The sequence below is a fragment of the Brienomyrus brachyistius genome, chromosome 16 (assembly GCF_023856365.1).
Source record: "Brienomyrus brachyistius isolate T26 chromosome 16, BBRACH_0.4, whole genome shotgun sequence".
NCBI lineage: Eukaryota > Metazoa > Chordata > Actinopteri > Osteoglossiformes > Mormyridae > Brienomyrus > Brienomyrus brachyistius.
In genome coordinates, this window is record NC_064548.1 from 16,839,290 (window position 1) to 16,858,792 (window position 19,503).

Genomic DNA, 19,503 nt, shown 5'->3' on the forward strand with positions numbered 1-19,503 from the left:
TCACTAGATTATAAGCAATATCATCTGAATAAAACCCTTCATAGAATCCTGCCTCAGTAATTACATGGTAAAAGGTCTGTGTGAGCCATCAGTAGGCTAATCTGTCAGCAACATAATCACGCTATTAATGAATGAAGAGGAGATGAGGTTTTCAAAACCTTTATGGTACATTGTCAGTCACAGGCTGCTCTTATTTCTCATCTCAGCAGCTTTCTGCAAAATGAAGTCACAACAGACACCAAAAAAGGGGAAAGTAAATGGGATGTCCGTGTGTAAACACAACTCGTTTATAAAGTGCTTTTGGTAAGCGTTTGTTAATTTTGTATTTGTTTCAGAGTTCAACATTGGGAACAGCAAGCTGATGTTATTCACTTGATTTAACTCTAGCTTTGTGAGTTTTTGCTGTCTGAGTTTCAGAAACTTCTTCCTCAGAAAACTGCATTCAGAACAAAGACAAAAAAACAGGATCCAAACAAACTTTTTTCTACACACAAACATAACATGGTACTTATATAAGCCACATATGAACTGCATTACAAAAATTATGGACAAGGGTGCACCTTTTGGTTGAATAAGCCCATGATTACGGGTGATGTGTGACTCTCCAGGAGAAGGCTACCTTTGATCGGAAGGTCACCGGTTCAAATCCCATGACTGGTAGACCCTTGTCAGTCCATCTCACTGAACTGAGATGGGATTTGAATCCCAAATCCAGGAGACAACTGCGCATCCACTGAGCCACTCAGTGCATATGTCTCAGCAACCGAATCTATCCATGCAAACTTAAACAAAGTACGTTTTTGGAAGCATCTTTGAAGAACTTGCACAGTGGAGGTAAAAAAATTGACATTATTCCATTATTTGCATTATAACCCCAAGAACAGACAAACTGCACAAGCATCACATTCCCAGAATAATCCTGAAGTGACCTTAAAAATTAGAGACAGGGAGCAAAGCAGGAAGGGAGGGTCCAAACTTACCAATCTGCATCTCCATCACGGTCATTTTGCTTTCTGACGGAAACAGAATCTTAGGTGGCTGGTCTGTCAAAGGGGCTGAAAAGGTACACAGAGAAAGACATGCTTCAGTTGGTTATAGCATATTAACATCACTCCTTTTAAAGATTCCAAAACTGGCCAGTCGTAACTGAAGCCCAGAACTAATGTAATGCACTTGAGTGGTATCAGTGATAAATAGAAGAGGACTTGATTTTTTTTTCTTTCCTTAGCTGGAGTCGATGATACAGATTAATCAGAGGACCGGAACGAGCCAGATGTGCAGACTGAATACAGCTCTCAGCACAGGACTTATGGTTGTGAAAATGCTGTCCTTCATTTTACCATTCTCCATATCATGGCCAAATGCCGATTAATGCTCAGAGTAGATGAGACAAGACATAGTCAGTGTTGGGGAAGTTACTCACAAAAGTAATCCATTAAAGGGAGGTGGAAAGTTCACGTCCAGTAAGTACAATTCCAGACCAAGGTTTTGTTTCAACCAACCAGCTGAGTACTCGGTGACTGTGACTCTTTGCGCTCGAATGGTATGTTGAAACAAAACTATGGTCTGGATTTTTACTTTCAGAACCTGAACTTTCCACCTATGTCTGTGATGGATTACTTTTGTGAGTAACTTCCCCAACACTTGCTGTAGTAAAAGGCAGTACAGTATACTGTAAATATCTGATTACAGCCTACATTCTTCAGAAGTCTAGTTAAAAGCAGGGGATTTGTTTTTGAGAAAAATTTTGAGTGTTGGAAATTTATTGAAAGTTCTTAATTTGATTGCGTGAGGACTGAGGGAGTTTAGGTTCCCAGTCACATATACTGTAATGTAACATATGATGAGGAAGCCTGACTTTAGATCTCATCTCAAAAGAAACAGGACTGAGTGAGCTTTGGAAATTAGCTCTTCAGTTGAGTTCCCAGTGTGACCTGAGTACCTCAAAAACACAGGTAGGTGAGTTACGTAAAACCACCAAAGTTTTGCAGTATGAATGCCAAAGTAAATGCTACAAGATAGCACAAGCAGGGGCACCCTGCCGAGATTATGAAGTGCCAATGCATGACAGTCATTTCACTAAAACTACACCATGGGGTTCAGATGTAAAAGCATTAGGATTAGATCATGTTTACTGTATTGAGTGCAAACAAAGTGGAGATGCTTTGTTTTTAATCATGGTAAGTCCTCTAGACAGAAAACTGTCATAATTCCTTAAAGTGACATAATACATTTAGATTTGTGGTTATTTATCTTATTCAAAAAAAAAAAATCGTCATGAGCAAGAACATTCCTGTTTTCTCATGCAGCTCCCTCCCGAGCACTAAAAAGGTCAAAGTCATCTCTAGTCGCCGGCAGCAGAATATTTTGATGGAAATAGACAATTTGTAAAGTGTAGGTCCACTTAAAAAACAAACACTTCTAATGTGTCCTGTTTAATTGTCGTCTCTCAGTGTTTCCCAGCAGCCTCACCTGATGAATTACACAATCAGCAACATATCCAGTGCTTCCAAAGTCCTTACAGAGAAGGACACAAGGGCAAGGGCAGTTCATCACCATACTCTACTGAGATTATATGCAAATTAATAGCAAATTAATGTTGACAGCGCTTGTTACTGTGCTGAAGCACTGACTGTTTTTGCGGTAGTCATACTCACGGCTCAGTATCTTTATGTGTGTTGCTTACACAGTTCAAAATTTTTTTGTTACGACCAGGTCTAGGGTCAGGCCATAACACAAAAGAGAGAGACAATGTATGGCAATAAATGAATCTGAGTGGTTTCCTTGGGCGAATGTGCGATCAACCCTGGACATCGCTGCAACTAATACAACCAAAAGTCATAACGATTTATATTTAGGTAAAGGAGAAAATGAGAGATACAATGATAAACATAAAGTCTTTACAGAACTTTTTTTCATCGCTTACGCAACATGGAATTGATTTCAGGGTTTCGGGAGAGTCCAGGTCACCACTACTTACCACCTCGCTCGTATGTGACCTAGCTGGAACATTTTTCCGTTTTTAGAAAAAAGTAACATAGCCGCCCAAACATTAACAGGATGCAACGGGTCTTTTTTTAAGAGCAGCGTCCCAGTTCAGCACTACGCAGAACTCCAGACCTAATTAAAGCAGCTGCTAAAATAAACATAATCTACTCTTAAGGCAGCTTGTTATTATTAGCCCTTAATTAGTTATCTCCTTCCTGTTGTCATTACAGTACCTCTTACAGTATCACGATGGCTAATTAAAAGGAATAAGACAGAGTAGGCTTACTTATAGAGAAACTAGGAATCACATCATGAAGATCAGTAACTAGTGTTCACTAATTATCAAAAGTGCAATTAAATGGCAGTTTTTTTTTCTCCATGACCCGAGGGTCTCACGGCTTGTCTGTCAGCCAAATGGATGCAGAAGTCATCACTTAAAACTGTTAAAAATAATAATCATTCTGCATCCTATTTTTGCTTACCAGCAGTCATTCCTTTCCACAGATTCAACCGGTTAGATTGTTAGAAAGAGGTACGTTACTCTTTGCATGCTGTAACCTTGGTGTTTGTGCTCGTGCGGATGTGAAGACCAGACCTCTGCACTCTGCCACTTACACTACATCTTTGCCAGCTACAGTGTAATTCATCTCAAGGGCCATCAGAACCTCCTGTGTTTAAGGATGACCTTGGACAGAACTCACCGAATGACATTAGAACCGGGTCCATTCATCTGGCAACTCGGGCCGATTTGCTTTCTAATTAATATCTTAGGGATTTTAAAAAGCAATCTCTGTGTTAATTAATGGCGATCTGCGACTGTAATTTCGACCAAGGTCCAGTCAGTGCTGGGGGGCACAGAAAGGGATTTCTCTGTCCACTTGACACCAGGGTCAAGGCCACCTATGCTCAGCTGTTCACAGCTGAAAGGTTAGTAGGAGGCGTCTTGTTGTGGGTCCTGTTTCTCCTCCTGATTTAGGATCCCGATGGCAGATCAGTGAGCAATAACTCCTTTGTGTCTCGACAGGGATTTATTTAACAGCATTGGCCGAAACCCTGACAGGTGGGGGGTGGGTGGGGTGTCATTCCTCATCATGGTGTATAGGGGGTCTCTGAGGGAGGTCTGGGTCTATTGTCCAGGCCAGGACCAAAGCCTGCTGAAGACTCAGGTGGTTGAGCATATTCAGACAGACCACTGGCAGGTGAACACGACCTCTGACCACGCCAAATGTGGAACATATGGAAAGCTTGGCATGCCTGTACAAGCCCTTTAACTGAGTATCTCCCTGTTGCCCATCTTGGGTATGGATTGGAATCCTGAACTAAGCATTTAGTTGACTTTGAATCATTACGCAGACCAACCGTTAAGAGTGGAAAAATTTTAACAGACCATCCATTTCACAGCACAGAAGGCAACCACAGCACAACATTAAAAACATTCACAGCTAAACCTGGCAGGTCGCTTAGACAAGAATCAACATCAACAGACTGATTAGCTTCTCACTAACTGAAAGGTAAATGCCAACGCATGCAGAAGAATTAAATAAGGAAACTTTGATCAAAAGATTTTATGTTTTCCAGTATGCAGAAAACAGCAAAATTATTTCAGGCTAACCACCCAATATTACTAGGTTATCTGGGTCAACTCAATATTAGATCCAGGGGTGCCGCTTGAGATTTTGGGCCCGATGAAAGCATATCATATTGGCCCCCAACCCAGACCAGTCCAATTATATTCTAAGTAAGGCCCCAGGAATCAAGTGAAATCAACCATGTAATTTTAATGATTTATAAAGTTTGATTCAAAAGAGGACACCCAGGAACAACAGCTGAACCAAAGATCTTTGAGGCATAATGATTCTTCGTTAAACACAGTGGAGGTTCGACATAATCATTCTGTTCCGTTTCCTTGCTGAAGTGTGTCTCTATGAGGCTACAGGACTTTAACCCCAAATTAGAACATCCTACGACTTCAGGAGTGTCTTAAAAAAGAACATTAGATAACAGCATGTGTGATTATCGTCTGCCTCCCAGGTGTATGTGCTCTAATTATATGGTGCCATTTCCCCAGCTTGTATGACCTTTCGTAGTTTAGAATCCACAAATTGTCTTTCTTTGTTCCCAGGTTCGCTCCCTCTCCTCTCTCACTGTGTCATCCCCAGGGTACTTTCTGCTCAGGTTGAGCCCGGCTTCTCTCACTGCAGCCCACTGGCTCTGATATCTGCTGGCGATATCGCCATGTCAGTGCCTGCGACCGCTTCCCTCCTTTACAGAAATCAATCACAACCTCAGTCAACTTTAAAGATGGACGCTTACAGTACAAACTTGCCTATTCATTGCCTATACCATTGTTATTCAACGGTTATCTTATGACTGCACACAAAGACAACGCCACGGTAAATTTCAAAGTTTAATGAGTTTCCTTGGCTAATGACTTCATTTTGATTTTGTTTTCGATAATTACATAAACATAATTGATGCAGTTCAGTAATTTGCGCACAAACTTGCGCTCACACTCATGATCACACACATGCATGCGCAAACAGAAAGCGGCTTGTTGGTGGACGCACACACACTCCATATCGAGCTGAAGTGCATGCGCACTGTGCCCCGCCTCACTGTGAAAGAACACCCCCTAGAGTCAGTTCCGTGGAATGTCATGCATTGTAATGACTTTAAGTGGCGTGACAGTCTGCACAGACTGTAGGCGGAGGTGCCTTAAGTAGATCCCTCTCTCCCAGCACCTCCTTCTCTCTGTCTCAGCAAACTTGTATAATGATCAGTGTTTCATAGCTAAAGCAGTATGAGAGAAAAAAAAAACAATCAAGGTCTCTGATTCCTGAAATGATGTCATTATGGGTAGGTAACACTAACACCAGGCCCCCCCAAACCAGCGGCCCTACATCTTACCCCTGTATAACATCTGTATGACAGCTGGGCTCTCATCCATGCTCTGCCTCAAGTAAGAATAAAATGACTGAACGCCTTAGGGGGACAATTGAAATATAAGGGTGAAAACATAGTATTACATGAATGCATTGATTTCATTAAACAGATTTTGAAAATGAGTTAAAGGCAGATCCGGCTCTATGGTGGGTGGGCCTGGCCCATCCAATCAGAAGCATGACCCACCCTGGGGCCTTCCAATCTCCCCCTGGTCCCTTTAGATTGTTCTTTGGCCCACCCAACATTTCAAAGACTTGGTCAAAGGTGCTGTTGAGAGCTGTAACTACTTTAAGTTCCAAGCTATAAGGGCAGACATTCTACTGATGTGTTGTTATTATTATGAGCCAAGTTGATGTGACGATGTGTTGGTGCTGCAGATTACTTCCTATGCCTTGGGACCATTCCATGACTTCTGTCTGCTTTGGTCATTATAGTGAAGTGTTGCCTGGTGTCCTTTTTCAGGTTTACCACAGTTTATGAGCTCCACTGTGGGTCTTGTGGAAGACTAATCACCATTAGGCTCTCAAGAGGGTGGTTCTTTAACAAATGTCAGAGATGATCCTGGTAGAAAATTGCCCTCCCAAAGGCAACTGTGCTTCGCAGGAAACATGCCAAGGGTAATTCTTATCCCTCAATGAGCACTGTACCTTTGTGCAGGCTCTTGGTAAAGCACTGGTATCCTTCCAGTTAGGAGCAGAAATGCAAGAGAACGGTATCCTCTATCAGAATATAATTGGGTCCCATAGGTTTTGAGAGTATGCAACGGGGGCAGGCACTGCATAGAGGAAACATCAGGATGGAAAATTGGAGTAAAGAAACCAGCTATTTTTCCCCACTCACTCAACTCGCCATTAGTTTCCAGCCTGGTGTACCAGTGCTTAAAAAGGACAGCAGGGTTTTTGAAGAGCTGAATCTTTCGTATAATTTCAGAATATGCATTTAAATACCTGGAATGGAGGAGTTCACATATTTTTACATGGCAAGGCACTGTTATATTGACAAGCTGTGCCCAGATGCAATCAGATTCTGATGCTGAGCTTGTTTGCAAAGTTGTGAGCTTCTCCTCCCTTTGTTAGATGCTGTAGCTGGAGTACAGATTCTTGGCCGTGTTCACAACGGTGACCTGAATCTGGAAAACCAGACAACTGTTTCCAGGCTAAAGAGACTGAAAAAGGTCAGGGTCTGACTGTCATGTCATGGAGGCAGAGATTTACGTGTTATTCATCAAAAAAATGATGACATCCTCCCCAGTTAATGATATGCTCATATCAAATGATGACATCCTACAACTGTGTTCTGTGTCCCATCCTAACTGTAGATCAGGGGTAGGCAACCCAGATCCTGGAGTGCCAGTATCCAGCAGGATTTCCACACTACTTGGTCTCTGATGAACCACTCTCAGGCTAAGGGCATAACTTTGGGTTGAACATTTGGGGGTTGAGGCCTCCACCCATTTAAAGGGGCCCAGGGGGTTGTTTAATTTACACTCATGTCTCAGGCAGAGAGTAACTCATCAGGTAGGGTGGAAACCCTGATGGATACTGGTACCCAAGGAACAGGGTTGCCTACCCTTGCTGTAGATAATTTTGCACATTCTTAACGATTCAACAAGGCCTTTTTCTCCCAGAATCCCTGAGCTGAGGCTTTAGCTGAAGCTGAAAGACATATCAGGTTACCTTGTGCGCGAGTGAAGAACATACAGAGGTTTCTCTCCATTATGAGGGCAGTGTGTTACATTCAAATATGCGTAGAAGGTTTTGGAACATCACCCACATTAGCCTCAAACAGCTGCTGGAACGTAAACTCAGTCTCCTCATGTTATTCCAGTGCATTCTTTAGCAGGAATCCCTCCTTCATTTTGTGAGGGATGAACAGTGTTAGAATCTAAATGAAAACTATGGTCTACTACTGTATGTGCACAAAGGATGATCAAAGACACTATTAAATACTGTTACGGAATGCTGTTAATCTTATTATTAAATATTATTTTTAATTAGTCTCCTTGCCTTAGAAACTTGCAGAATTGTTAATGTTAAATTTGTCATCTCAGAAACCAAAAGCAAAAATAAATGGGCAAGACAAAAGGGAACATGAAAACAGGGCTCAGGAGAAATCCACATATCAGCACTGTCCTTGAATAACATGAATGTGGGAATGGGGACTCAAGTAAAGCCTCGCATTTCCTTTTATTTCTACTACCACATCTCTGGAGCGGAAACTGATTGCAGGCAGAAAACCGCAGCATAATCACCTTCAATGAGCATCAAAGTTATCTTAATTTGCAATAGGACGCAAATGCTTTCAAACACCTTGCCTATGATGTTTTCTTAGGACAAACCTGAATGCTGTAGGTATATTTGTGAAATTCCTAAGAATTTGTAGTCTCACTTAAAGGTAACTTGACAAATTTAAACACAGCACTGAAATGATTTGTTAGGTTTACGTACTGTAGCTTAACTGGTAGGCCTATGTATAATGCAAGCATACGGGCAGAGCCATTGGGCATAACATCCACTCATGTCTGCCTATTCAGGACACACGCTATCGGCAATTTAGAGACACTAATTCATCTAAGCAAAGGATTTTGTGAGAGGAAACCAGAGGAAACTTGCGCTTAATGACCACGCATGTCAGAATCTATATGAATTCATAAACAGATAGATCAATGGTCTCCAACCTTTTTACAGTGAGATCTATGTTTAGAAAGAAAATTCGATGGGGGTGGGGTGGTATATTTTGTCAACTGAGGAGGGAGTCCCTGCTTTACTGATCGAGGAGTTGGAAGTTATATTATGATCAATTACAAATATTGACCACTGAGATAGATAGATAGATAGATAGATAGATAGATAGATAGATAGATAGATAGATACTCTTAAAACATGCTGAGGCATGCACTGTTCACTGAAGGTGAAAGACGATAGAACCATTGAGTTCTGAGGCTGCATTTTGATGTGCCACTGACATGACGAATGGATGGTGCGGGCTGTGTTCAGGGTGCGATTACTTCCTATGGCCCCTCCTGCACTCACTGCCAGAGACAAAGCACTGCCACCGCAAAGCACCCTCCATATCAAAGCCCCCTTTGAGGGAACGGCGAATAATGAACGCAAATCTGCTTAATTAAAAAGCCAACCTGTCGCTGCCACGCACGATTATGCTTCCGCACTCGTAATGGAGGTGTTTGAATATTCATGTGCCTGAACGGGATGAGCAGGAAGGACGCCACTGTCTCAGATCTGGCTTCCCTCATGCCATGTGAGCCAGTGTAGGGGGTGGACATCCATGAGAACAGCCTCCTGATGCCACTGCTGCTCACTAGGCCTCTCTGCAAAGCCTCCTGACGCTGCTGCTGCTCACTAGACCTCTCTGCAAAGCCTAACGACGCTGCTGCTGCTCACTAGGCCTCTCTGCAAAGCCTAACGATGCTGCTGCTGCTCACTAGGCCTCTCTGCAAAGCCTTCTGACGCTGCTGCTGCTCACTAGGCCTCTCTGCAAAGCCTCCCGGCATCGCTGCTGCTGCTCACTAGGCCTATCTGCAAAGCCTCCTGGCGCTCTGCTGCTCACTAGGCCTCTCTGCAAAGCCTCCAGGCGCTCTGCTGCTCACTAGGCCTCTCTGCAAAGCCTCCAGGCATCGCTGCTGCTCACTAGGCCTCTCTGCAAAGCCTCCTGACGCTGCTGCTGCTCACTAGGCCTCTCTGCAAAGCCTCCTGACGCTGCTGCTGCTCACTAGGCCTCTCTGCAAAGCCTCCTGACGCTGCTGCTGCTCACTAGGCCTCTTTGCAAAGCCTCCTGACGCTGCTGCTGCTCGCTAGGTCTCTCTGCAAAGCCTCCTGACGCTGCTGCTTACTAGGCCTCTCTGCAAAGCCTCCTGACGCTGTTGCTGCTCGCTAGGCCTCTCTGCAAAGCCTCCCGACGCTGCTGCTGCTCACTAGGCCTCTCTGCAAAGCCTCCTAACGCTGCTGCTGCTCGCTAGGTCTCTCTGCAAAGCCTCCTGACGCTGCTGCCTACTAGGCCTCTCTGCAAAGCCTCCTGACGCTGCTGCTGCTTACTAGGCCTCTCTGCAAAGCCTCCTGACACTGCTGCTGCTCGCTAGGTCTCTCTGCAAAGCCTCCTGACGCTGCTGCTTACTAGGCCTCTCTGCAAAGCCTCCTGACGCTGCTGCTTACTAGACCTCTCTGCAAAGCCTCCTGACGCTGCTGCTGCTCGCTAGGTCTCTCTGCAAAGCCTCCTGACGCTGCTGCTTACTAGGCCTCTCTGCAAAGCCTCCCGATGCTGCTGCTGCATACTAGGCCTCTCTGCAAAGCCTCCTGACGCTGCTGCTCACTAGGCCTCTCTGCAAAGCCTCCTAGCACTCTGCTGCTCACTAGGCCTCTCTGCAAAGCCTCCTGACGCTGCTGCTGCTCACTAGGCCTCTCTGCAAAGCCTCCCGACGTCGTTGCTGCTCACTAGGCCTCTCTGCAAAGCCTCCTGACGTCGCTGCTCAGTAGGCCTCTCTGCAAAGCCTCCTGACGCTGCTGCTGCTCACTAGGCCTCTCTGCAAAGCCTCCCGACGCTGCTGCTGCTCACTAGGCCTCTCTGCAAAGCCTCCTGACACTGCTGCTGCTCACTAGGCCTCTCTGCAAAGCCTCCTGACGCTGCTGCTGCTCGCTAGGTCTCTCCGCAAAGCCTCCTGACGCTGTTGCTGCTCACTAGGTCTCTCTCTTCCAGTTTTGGTGGGCCAGGAGATAACACTGCCCCCTTGGCATCATGATAGACAATTTGCAGCATTTTCCATTTTAAAGCTCCAAGATGAAATGCAGCTACGCTCATGACGTAAAGCTGAAAACAAATGCTAACTCACGCAATTACAATAACACCTTGTTTTTAAAAGTGCACCTGTGTAAAGCAGGAACATTAATGCATCTTCAGACCAGGGAGGTTCAAGCTAACTTCTGATGATAAAAGACATATTTTAATTTACGTACGTAGCATCACTCAGATGATACACTTTCTCTTCCCTTATTGCAATGTCTTCTATATAAACTTAATTAACTCCAAATTGCAAGCATGATTTACTTCCAGGAGATCATTACACTACTGGTTTAATTCTAATTATCCACCTCACTGATGAAGCCTTTAAACGTTCTGCTGGGCCCCATCTAAGTTCCACTGGTCTTAAAGAGCCCTCCAGGGAAGACCTGGTAGACCGCATGAGGAACCTGCTTAATATACCTGCATAATTCTTTTTCGGAGTATTTTGGCCTGACGCCTGCACATTTTCTAAAACTGCAGGAGAGATCTTATTATCTGCAACATATTATAAGTTCTGGGCAATTTTAGGAAACGTTTAGGCGAAGCTGAATTATCTGATGTAGAAAAAGGGTTGCAATTTTAATACAGTAGCTTATGAACTTTATTGTTAACAAAAACAAAATTATATTACATGTGAGCTTTGAGAAATACTACATCACATTCTTTTCATCCTTGGGGGCGCCAGCAAATGTAAATACTATAATTACTGACAATGCTGGAACTGCTAATACCAAGAAACGTTCTCTTAGTGCTGCTATAAATAGATCATAAAACATGTTGACTGCATTAATGAGATGATTTTTAAAAAAATGTTTATATCACTCTGTGCAAACAGATCCATGTGACATGGGTATGGGAGAAAGGAGCGGGGTATTCAATTTGAACTGAAAGTGGAGTCTAACCTTACCTTACGTTTGTTGAACGTTATAATGCATTCTAGCTTTTCAATAGGCTTATTATGTTCTTGCTTTGTTCGAAGTTGTTGTGTAGTTGTACTGTAATTCCTGTTCCAATTCCCCACTTACACCTAGTTGACTCCTTGACAGTCAAACGTCTGTAATGTGCTATTTGCCTCACTTTTACGTTGCTTTGGACAAAAGCGTCTGCTAAATATGTAAATGTAAACGGAGGGGAGGAATGAATGAATGATCATTGCAAAAGAAAATTCCGGGTGGCCTCTCCCTCCTGCTGCCTTGCAGAGAAATATCCGGATGACAGAATTGCAACATTTAAAGAATTCCTGCAGACATATTTAGATATAAAAGGCAGTAATGAAGCAATAATTAATGATATAATGAAACATTTTGTCAACATTCACATTTATAATTAGAACAATAACAGATATTGAATCAATACCACATTATAATATAAAGTGGATTAGCATGTAATATTACATGTCTTCATCTAGCAGACGATGAGGAACAATTGAGAAAGTGGGGTCAGCCAGGTCCAGGAGTAATTGGGGGTTAAGGACTTTGCTCAAGCGCCCAAAGGTAAAATCACTCTGAAATTCCAATGAGCGACCTTCTGTTCACAAGTACAGAGTCCAAACCCACTAAACTACATACTGCCCCCAAGATGTGTCCAGCCAGGGCATGTAATTCAGTACCTTGAAGGAGTTTGGGTAAAACTACAGACTGTAGTGTTCTACTGGAGCTCAAATCACACATGTTCCAAAGCTACTCGTCATACCTCTAAAATCTACTAAGGGTATTCAAGGATAGTATTTACAGAACATGGATTTGGTAATGCATGAACACGTACATACTTTTCTGTATGAGTGACAGGATAATTAGCATGAGCGGACAACCGTGCCCAAGCTGCACCACGTGATTGCATGCTGTGCTGCACGTCATCATGCATCGAGACAGAAGGAACAATATGCGTGGGGTCACGCTGTAGAGGCGTAAAACTTGCATTCTTTACATTTAAACTTTATACATTCTTTTCATAGCTTGGAGAAACAGAGTTGAAGAACAGTATTCCAAATCGGGACATAATTGCTATCACGGATCTTCTGCAGCTCTCCTTCAGGACCAGAGGTGTGGAACAGCGGGGGACGCGGCAGACGGGTAGGGTGGGACAGAGCAGCACTGGGCCTCCTGGGAGACATTACCCACAAGCCCACTGTCACCTGTTGCAATCCGCAGGGGGGCCATGCGGGAGCAGCAAGAGCTCAAGCTGAGCCAGAAACTGCCAACCTACCTCTTTCTCTCTTCCACCCTTCCCTGCTCTTCCTTTTTCACACCCTTCCTCACCCTTTTCAGTGGCCGGCCACCACAGGGCTAATCGCTGAACCTCAAATGACGGAAGTGTGCACGGCAAGCATCTAACGTGCCAAACTTTGGACAGAAATGGCAACAGAGATGCAATGAAATAGCAGAATCGGGAAAAAATAAAGCGATTTTCTTCCCACATTTCTATTTCATATGCTATAAACAGGAGTCAGAAGGGCTGGGGGAACTAAGACTCGTCCCAGACCTGCGCGCCGCTGGGCCTCCCGCTTCGGCTTCCTCCGCTGTCATCCATAAACGGACAAGAACTCAGAACCTGAACTCCAAAAATGGGACAGTCTTCTAGCAGAGGTGCTGATTACCACCGGAGCGCTGTAAAAAGAGCAGACTCCACAAGGCAACACCTCGGCGAATACATTAGTACCCCATTTCACGTCAATATTGTTTGCGCTGCTCACGTTTATTCTGATTCGCATAGATATAAAATCAGAAATGATCGTAAACAATATCAAATTGGATTCCTTACAGAAAAACAGGCTGCCAATATAGTGGAAGAGCGAGGGCAGCGACCTGCTACCACGGCGCTGAAGTACGGACAGTCCACGGGTAGAATCTGCTTCTCGTGCCTAATTATTCCCAAGCTTCTTCTTCTGATCTTCTCAACTGATGCGTGCTGCCATTTTTAAAATGGGGTTTACAGTTTGTTCCTTTGAAAGTGATGACATCTCAGGGCAGAAAGTGCAGCAGAGAAACGTCTGCTGTTTCCATCTCCATTCAGGGGATGCACAGAAGAACAGCACATACATGTTGAGATCAGTCCATACATTTCCTATGCGGGGGTTGCAGGGCTCCATACCCCAGAAGCTATGGCTATAAGGAAGGAATTACCCAGGTTGGGGTGCCAACCCAACACACATACACCATTGACATTTAGGGATAATTAGGGAACTCCACTTCAATTTAGTATGTCATTGGAGAACAGAGGGGAAACCCCATGGTAAAACGGGGAAAACACACACATTTCACACACGGAGCCGTGGCGGAAACCTGAACCCTGGTTCCACATGTGTGAAGTAATCATGTTCCACCCCCAATGTAGAGATCATACTCTTCTTATCCACACCTGTGGGTTTCATATAAGCCATCAATCTTCAACTAATAACAGCAACCTCATTTCTGTGGATGCAAACTTATTTTTTCCCCAAATATTATCTTTTATTTCCCCCCATTTGGTTCATATTTGTCCACATCTGTTTAGAGGGCCCTCTGGAAAATGGGAACCACTGAACTAAAATAGATGCAGTGAAGTTCCATAGACAGCAGCGTTGGCTCTCATCACTGCGATCGCTGAGCCGCATCCCGAGCTGGGTGAGCGGGTTCCTGTGGCTGTCCCGGAGTGTGCTGTAACCTCCGGAGGAGGTGTCCACCAGTTCAGACGGGCCACGTGACTCCGTGTAACAGCCCACACACCCTGAGGCATGTGACCCAATACGCAGGCTGGATCTGGATTGAAGCTTACATTCCTGATATCTAATCTTAAAAAAAGCAGCCATTCGAGTTACATCCTCCCACAGACCGATAGGCAACACGAGTGCACACAGCCTTGTTCTTGGAATAAATTACCCAGCAGGCATCGGTCTCTGCAAAAGTGGGGCTGGCCCAGTGTTTGTGTGACTGCTGAAGAGGAGGCTCTCATTTGTGAGAGAAAGGACAGGACAACCGCCACTGTGAAGCAGCTGCAATTCGAAAATGAAAAAAAGAGCGCCCTCCATTAGTCGCGTTACGTCACGTCACATTCAGGATGTGCTTGGTGAAGGCTCTCGCTTACAAGGTTAAGGCACTTCAGCGAGGGCTCAGAAATGGATGCAAACCCCGATGTAATGGGGGTGGCATTTTATCCTTGAAAAAAAATATGTGCGCATAAATTAAGGAGCCCAAGCTCGTGATTGGACAAAGCGGCCCAGCAGGTACTGAAATGAAAATGAAACGATGCTGTACTTGCTCAAATATGGTGGAATGCTGTTATTTTTTTGCATATCCCATCTTGGTCTCCTTTGAGACACACACACACACACATGCAGGCACTTGGTGGTGGGGGAGGGGAATGATTCTAGGTGCCTCTTTTTGATAATGGTGGGAAATTCGCCTGATCAACAGTCTGGTGGAGATGTGACAATTCTGCAATGGACAGGGCTTGAATTGACGGTCTCCTGATGAGAAGCACAGAGGCCTAACCCAGCAAACCACATGTCATCCCCAGTGACCTACCACAGTGGTGGAGCTGAAGATTACCCAGGAACCACGTCGTATTTCTAACAGTCCAATGAGGTGTGCAAATCAACCAGCAGGTGCTACTGCTGCAGTAATATCTGGCTCTAACAAACCTTTGACGTTACTCATGATGAAGCTCATTAAGAACGATTTAAACGCTAGCTTCAGCTGATTATTTTCTGATAACCCGTAAATGTATGATCATAAATGTATGAGGAAGGCAATATAAATTCTTTGCCACTGAATAAAATGAAAAAATAAGAAAAATGAAACCCTTTATATTTTTGTTTGTGAAAGTGCATGTTATAAAAAAACAAACTGTGGGTTTAACGTGATGCCTTTAGCGGTTAGAGGAAACACACTCACACTTTGCTAACTTGAGGCCATTCTGTTTCATGTTGGCTGATTTATAAGGACACAGCACATTCTGGAAACGAGCAGCGCATGTTGCACTGCTATCATTTCCACGGTGAAATTGTTGTTTAGGAGTACCCAAGGAAGAATGAAAATAAAACACTTAGCAATAATGACAAAAAACCAAGTACTGATAGCTGTTACTTGAAAGCTACAGTATGAAGAATTTCTTCAGTACATTTTATCCATAATGATTACATTTCATATTCTGCAATTTATATCAAAATCTGTTTATTAAATTACCAGTTCATCCTTCTACAACATATATGGTAAATAAAGCATCATGTCTGGCCTTATTCAGGCTAAGGCCTAAGGCATGTAAGGGCGATCACAGTTCCCAGCATTGCGAGATTAAACAAATTACAGTCGCTTTGTGCTGACCTTCTCCATGTAATGGCAATTATTCCTCCCATGAGGGAGTCGGTACAGCTTGGCCTCACGTTCACACTCAGTCTAATGGCCACCCATATGAGGAACACATAACGTGCACGCACGCACACACGGATGCACGTACAGACATACATACACACACACACACACATATTTGTATTCATATCTTTGTGGGGACCATCCATTAATTTCTACGGGAAAAACCTTAATCCTAACTATAATAATCCTGACCCCTACCCGGCGCTAACTTTAACAATAAGTAACCAAGCGAAATAAAATACATTTGGATATTTTTGTTTTTTGATTCCAATCACAGATTTTGATCAAATTTGGGTTTATATTGCGAGTACCTGAACAATGTTCTCCCCAGTTAAAAAGTAACAGATTTTAACCACACTGTGGGGACATTTGAAGGGGACAGGAACTACAGATGAAAGAGAGGAAGAGAGAAACAAAATACAGTGAAAGAGGAAGAAAACAAGCTCAGGTCTTTTCGCAGACAAAGAAATAAACAGTGTATGTTTAAACATGCTGTCAGCAGAAATAAACAAACACTAAGAACGAAAGGAAAGTTGACATTCCCACAACAGTCACTGAGGGACACCGGTGTCTTCAGATCCAACATAATAATGATGTTTTATTTGAACATCACTTTAATGATAACCAAGGATGTTTTGCAAAGTCAAAACAAGAAGAAAAGAGATCACATGACAGCATACAACTATATAAAACAGCACACATGCACACAAGAGTATAACTACACAGGGTTAGCGACATCAAAACACGAAACGTGGAATGAAATGGAAAGCAAAACACATCGAGGTGACGTGAAAACAACATCTGGAGAGAGAAAGGCAACACTGAGAAAATATGTGATTTTAGCAGGGACAAAATAGTTAAAATAGATGAGACAACCTTTGCTTCCTCAGAGGAAGTGCATAAATGTGTAAATTACAGTGCACACGTGTACCACTTCCTTTTATTTTTTCCCAGCTAATCCAGTTGGAAGATGTGCTTGTTTTCATACATCATAAACCTCGTTATGCAGCTGGATGCATCATACAGATGTACGAACCACTGCTTGATGAGATAGTACCTCCTCAAAGGTTCAACGTATTTCTGAACTCTGGCTTGCACATTGGGTTCTGTTGCATGGGTGTTAGGGAGTACTGTTTAGCGATCCATGAACAGGACTGAATGCCTTTTTTGCTCATATTTATTTGCCTGTCTGGCAGTATATCTCGTCTCTACAGGGGTGTAAGAGCACAGAGCACATTTAATGCATTTGCAAACATTTTACAGAGCCCCCGCTGGGGAACACCACCAGGTACTGTCGGAAATGAAATAATCTCCCGTTTTTAATTACGCATTATTGATAATGACACCAGGGTGCTAAATCACACTGGTCCAGAAGCGGCACATTTACAGGCCAGGGGGGTAGGCTTCTTATTACTGGTCTGCTCTTCCTAATGAAAGACAGGAAGAGGACTGTCATGTGACCTGTGTAGAAACTGAAAATGGATGATAAAGTGGAAGTGAGATGAAGTGCTTTTCATCACACATCACACAGGGAAACGCTGAGGCTCTGTTTTCAAGCAAATTCCTTACCCATCTACCTTTTATAATGGCATATCCAGTACGGGGTCTCTGGGCAAACACACTCACTCACATGCAACATGCCATTTAGACACATGGAGGTTCACCTGAAGTAGCTGTCTTTGAACTGCCGGAAGGAAGCCCACCTAAACACGAGATTGTGCAAATTCCTGGATGTGCAAGGCCTCTGTGCCAACACCCCCTCCATATACATTATGTTAAAATCACTGAAGTATTAAATACATTTTTTTTGTTTTGTATCGGAGAGTTCACGAATCTCATATAAAGCGCTATGTAAAATCCTCACATATGCCTTTTGATGGAGGGGACTAATTTCAACTTATTGACCTTCAGTTCTCGGTGCCATTGCCAGGTCCTCCCACTCCTACCTCTCCCTCCAACACAAAGAAATGCACCCAGAGAGCAAGAGAGAGACAGACAGACAGACAGACACAGGCTGAGGAGAGAGACAGACACAAGGACAGAGAGTGCGAGCGATCAGGCGCTTATGTCAGTGCAGGCTGTTGCCCACCAGAGGAGAAGAATGAAGTGAGTCTGGCAACTGTCCATTCCCCAGCACCATGGACACCGACCTGCCTGGCCCTTTACCCAGTTACATCTGTTTCAGCGGAAATCTTCATCTCTCAGCTGTAGAAACTGGTCCATGGATACCTGACCCACAATCGTTCTTTTTCAGGTTTGGTTAGACATCCGCGTTCCCCCACGGGTGGTTAGAATAAAGACCAGGTGGCCATTAAATGCGAATTCTCCTCTCTCCGCATCCACACCTGCACTGCACTGTGACCGTGACAGAGAGCCATTACACTCCTACTGCGAAAATCTACTTTGCGATACTGGCGATTCATGGTTACGGTTCTGGCCAAGCAGCTGAGGTAATCAGAGAGCACTTTGCTCTAGGGTAAAACAACTGTGTCCCCACCTGTGTGTCCGACCCGGCTCTGATTCACCGAGATGTTTATAACCCAAGTCTGATTTTTATTTTCAAAAAGCACTGGAAAAATGCACAGTAGCACTGTGCCTTCATAGTTCCAGGATTGAACTCTTTCTCCTAAATCCATGTGTGGTTAGAACTTTCTCCCCTTGCTGTGTACTAGGTGATTCATCTGCAATTCAGCCCCTCATAGTCCCGTGAACTGGTGCCTCTAAATTTGCCTTTTGTGTGAGTGTGTGAGTCTTGAACCCTGGGATTCCTGAAGCTATTGTATTTGCTTTTAGCAGCTGGTGTGTGGCTCAGCAAGTTAAGGCTCTGTACCTGAGACTAGAAAGTAACATGGTGAAATCCCAGGGCTGGCAAACTAATGCCACTATTGTACCCCTGAGCGAGGCCCTTAACCCCGAATCGGTCCCGGGACACTGGGTGCTGGCTGACCCTATGCTGTGACCCCTAAACCTCCTCTATGTGTGTCCCATAGGGAACAAGAGAGGATAGGCATAAAGAGAATATCCATGGGTATCATTATTATATCCATAACGTTTGTTTTGAAAATATGTCCATCCATAGTCCTTTTTAAAGCAGATTCATATAAAAAACACAGACACACAAAGATGAGTGTGTGATAGAGAGATAGACAGAGTGCATGCAGGTATCAGTAAATTCCCACAGTAAATTCTCACAACAGACCCTACGGGTTGTCAGAAGGCCGATTCGTTCTCTTTTTTTCCCGGAGAAAATGCACTTTGCTTGTTCTGCTTATTGGAGCCTTAAGAGGCTGTCATGTTACCGGCAGAAAGATGACCCTTGAAAACCACAAATCAACCTGCAATTATAACTTCACAGGGGCCCAGTCGGCAGGCAGCCGGGACCCCCAGCGACAGACTCTGCCGGAGACACTGTAGAAAGCAATTATTCCAG

General features: G+C 44.0%; 1 protein-coding gene across 2 annotated transcripts in view; it reads right to left on the minus strand.

Moving 5' to 3' along the window:
* Positions 1-19,503, minus strand: part of LOC125710190 (interleukin-1 receptor accessory protein-like 1) — a 261,530-nt gene that overhangs the window by 79,881 nt on the left and 162,146 nt on the right. For both annotated transcript variants that reach the window (XM_048979622.1, XM_048979621.1), the window contains exon 6: positions 981-1,055. In XM_048979622.1, coding sequence (XP_048835579.1) covers positions 981-1,055 — 75 coding nt within the window. The remainder of the gene's footprint in view (positions 1-980; positions 1,056-19,503) is intronic.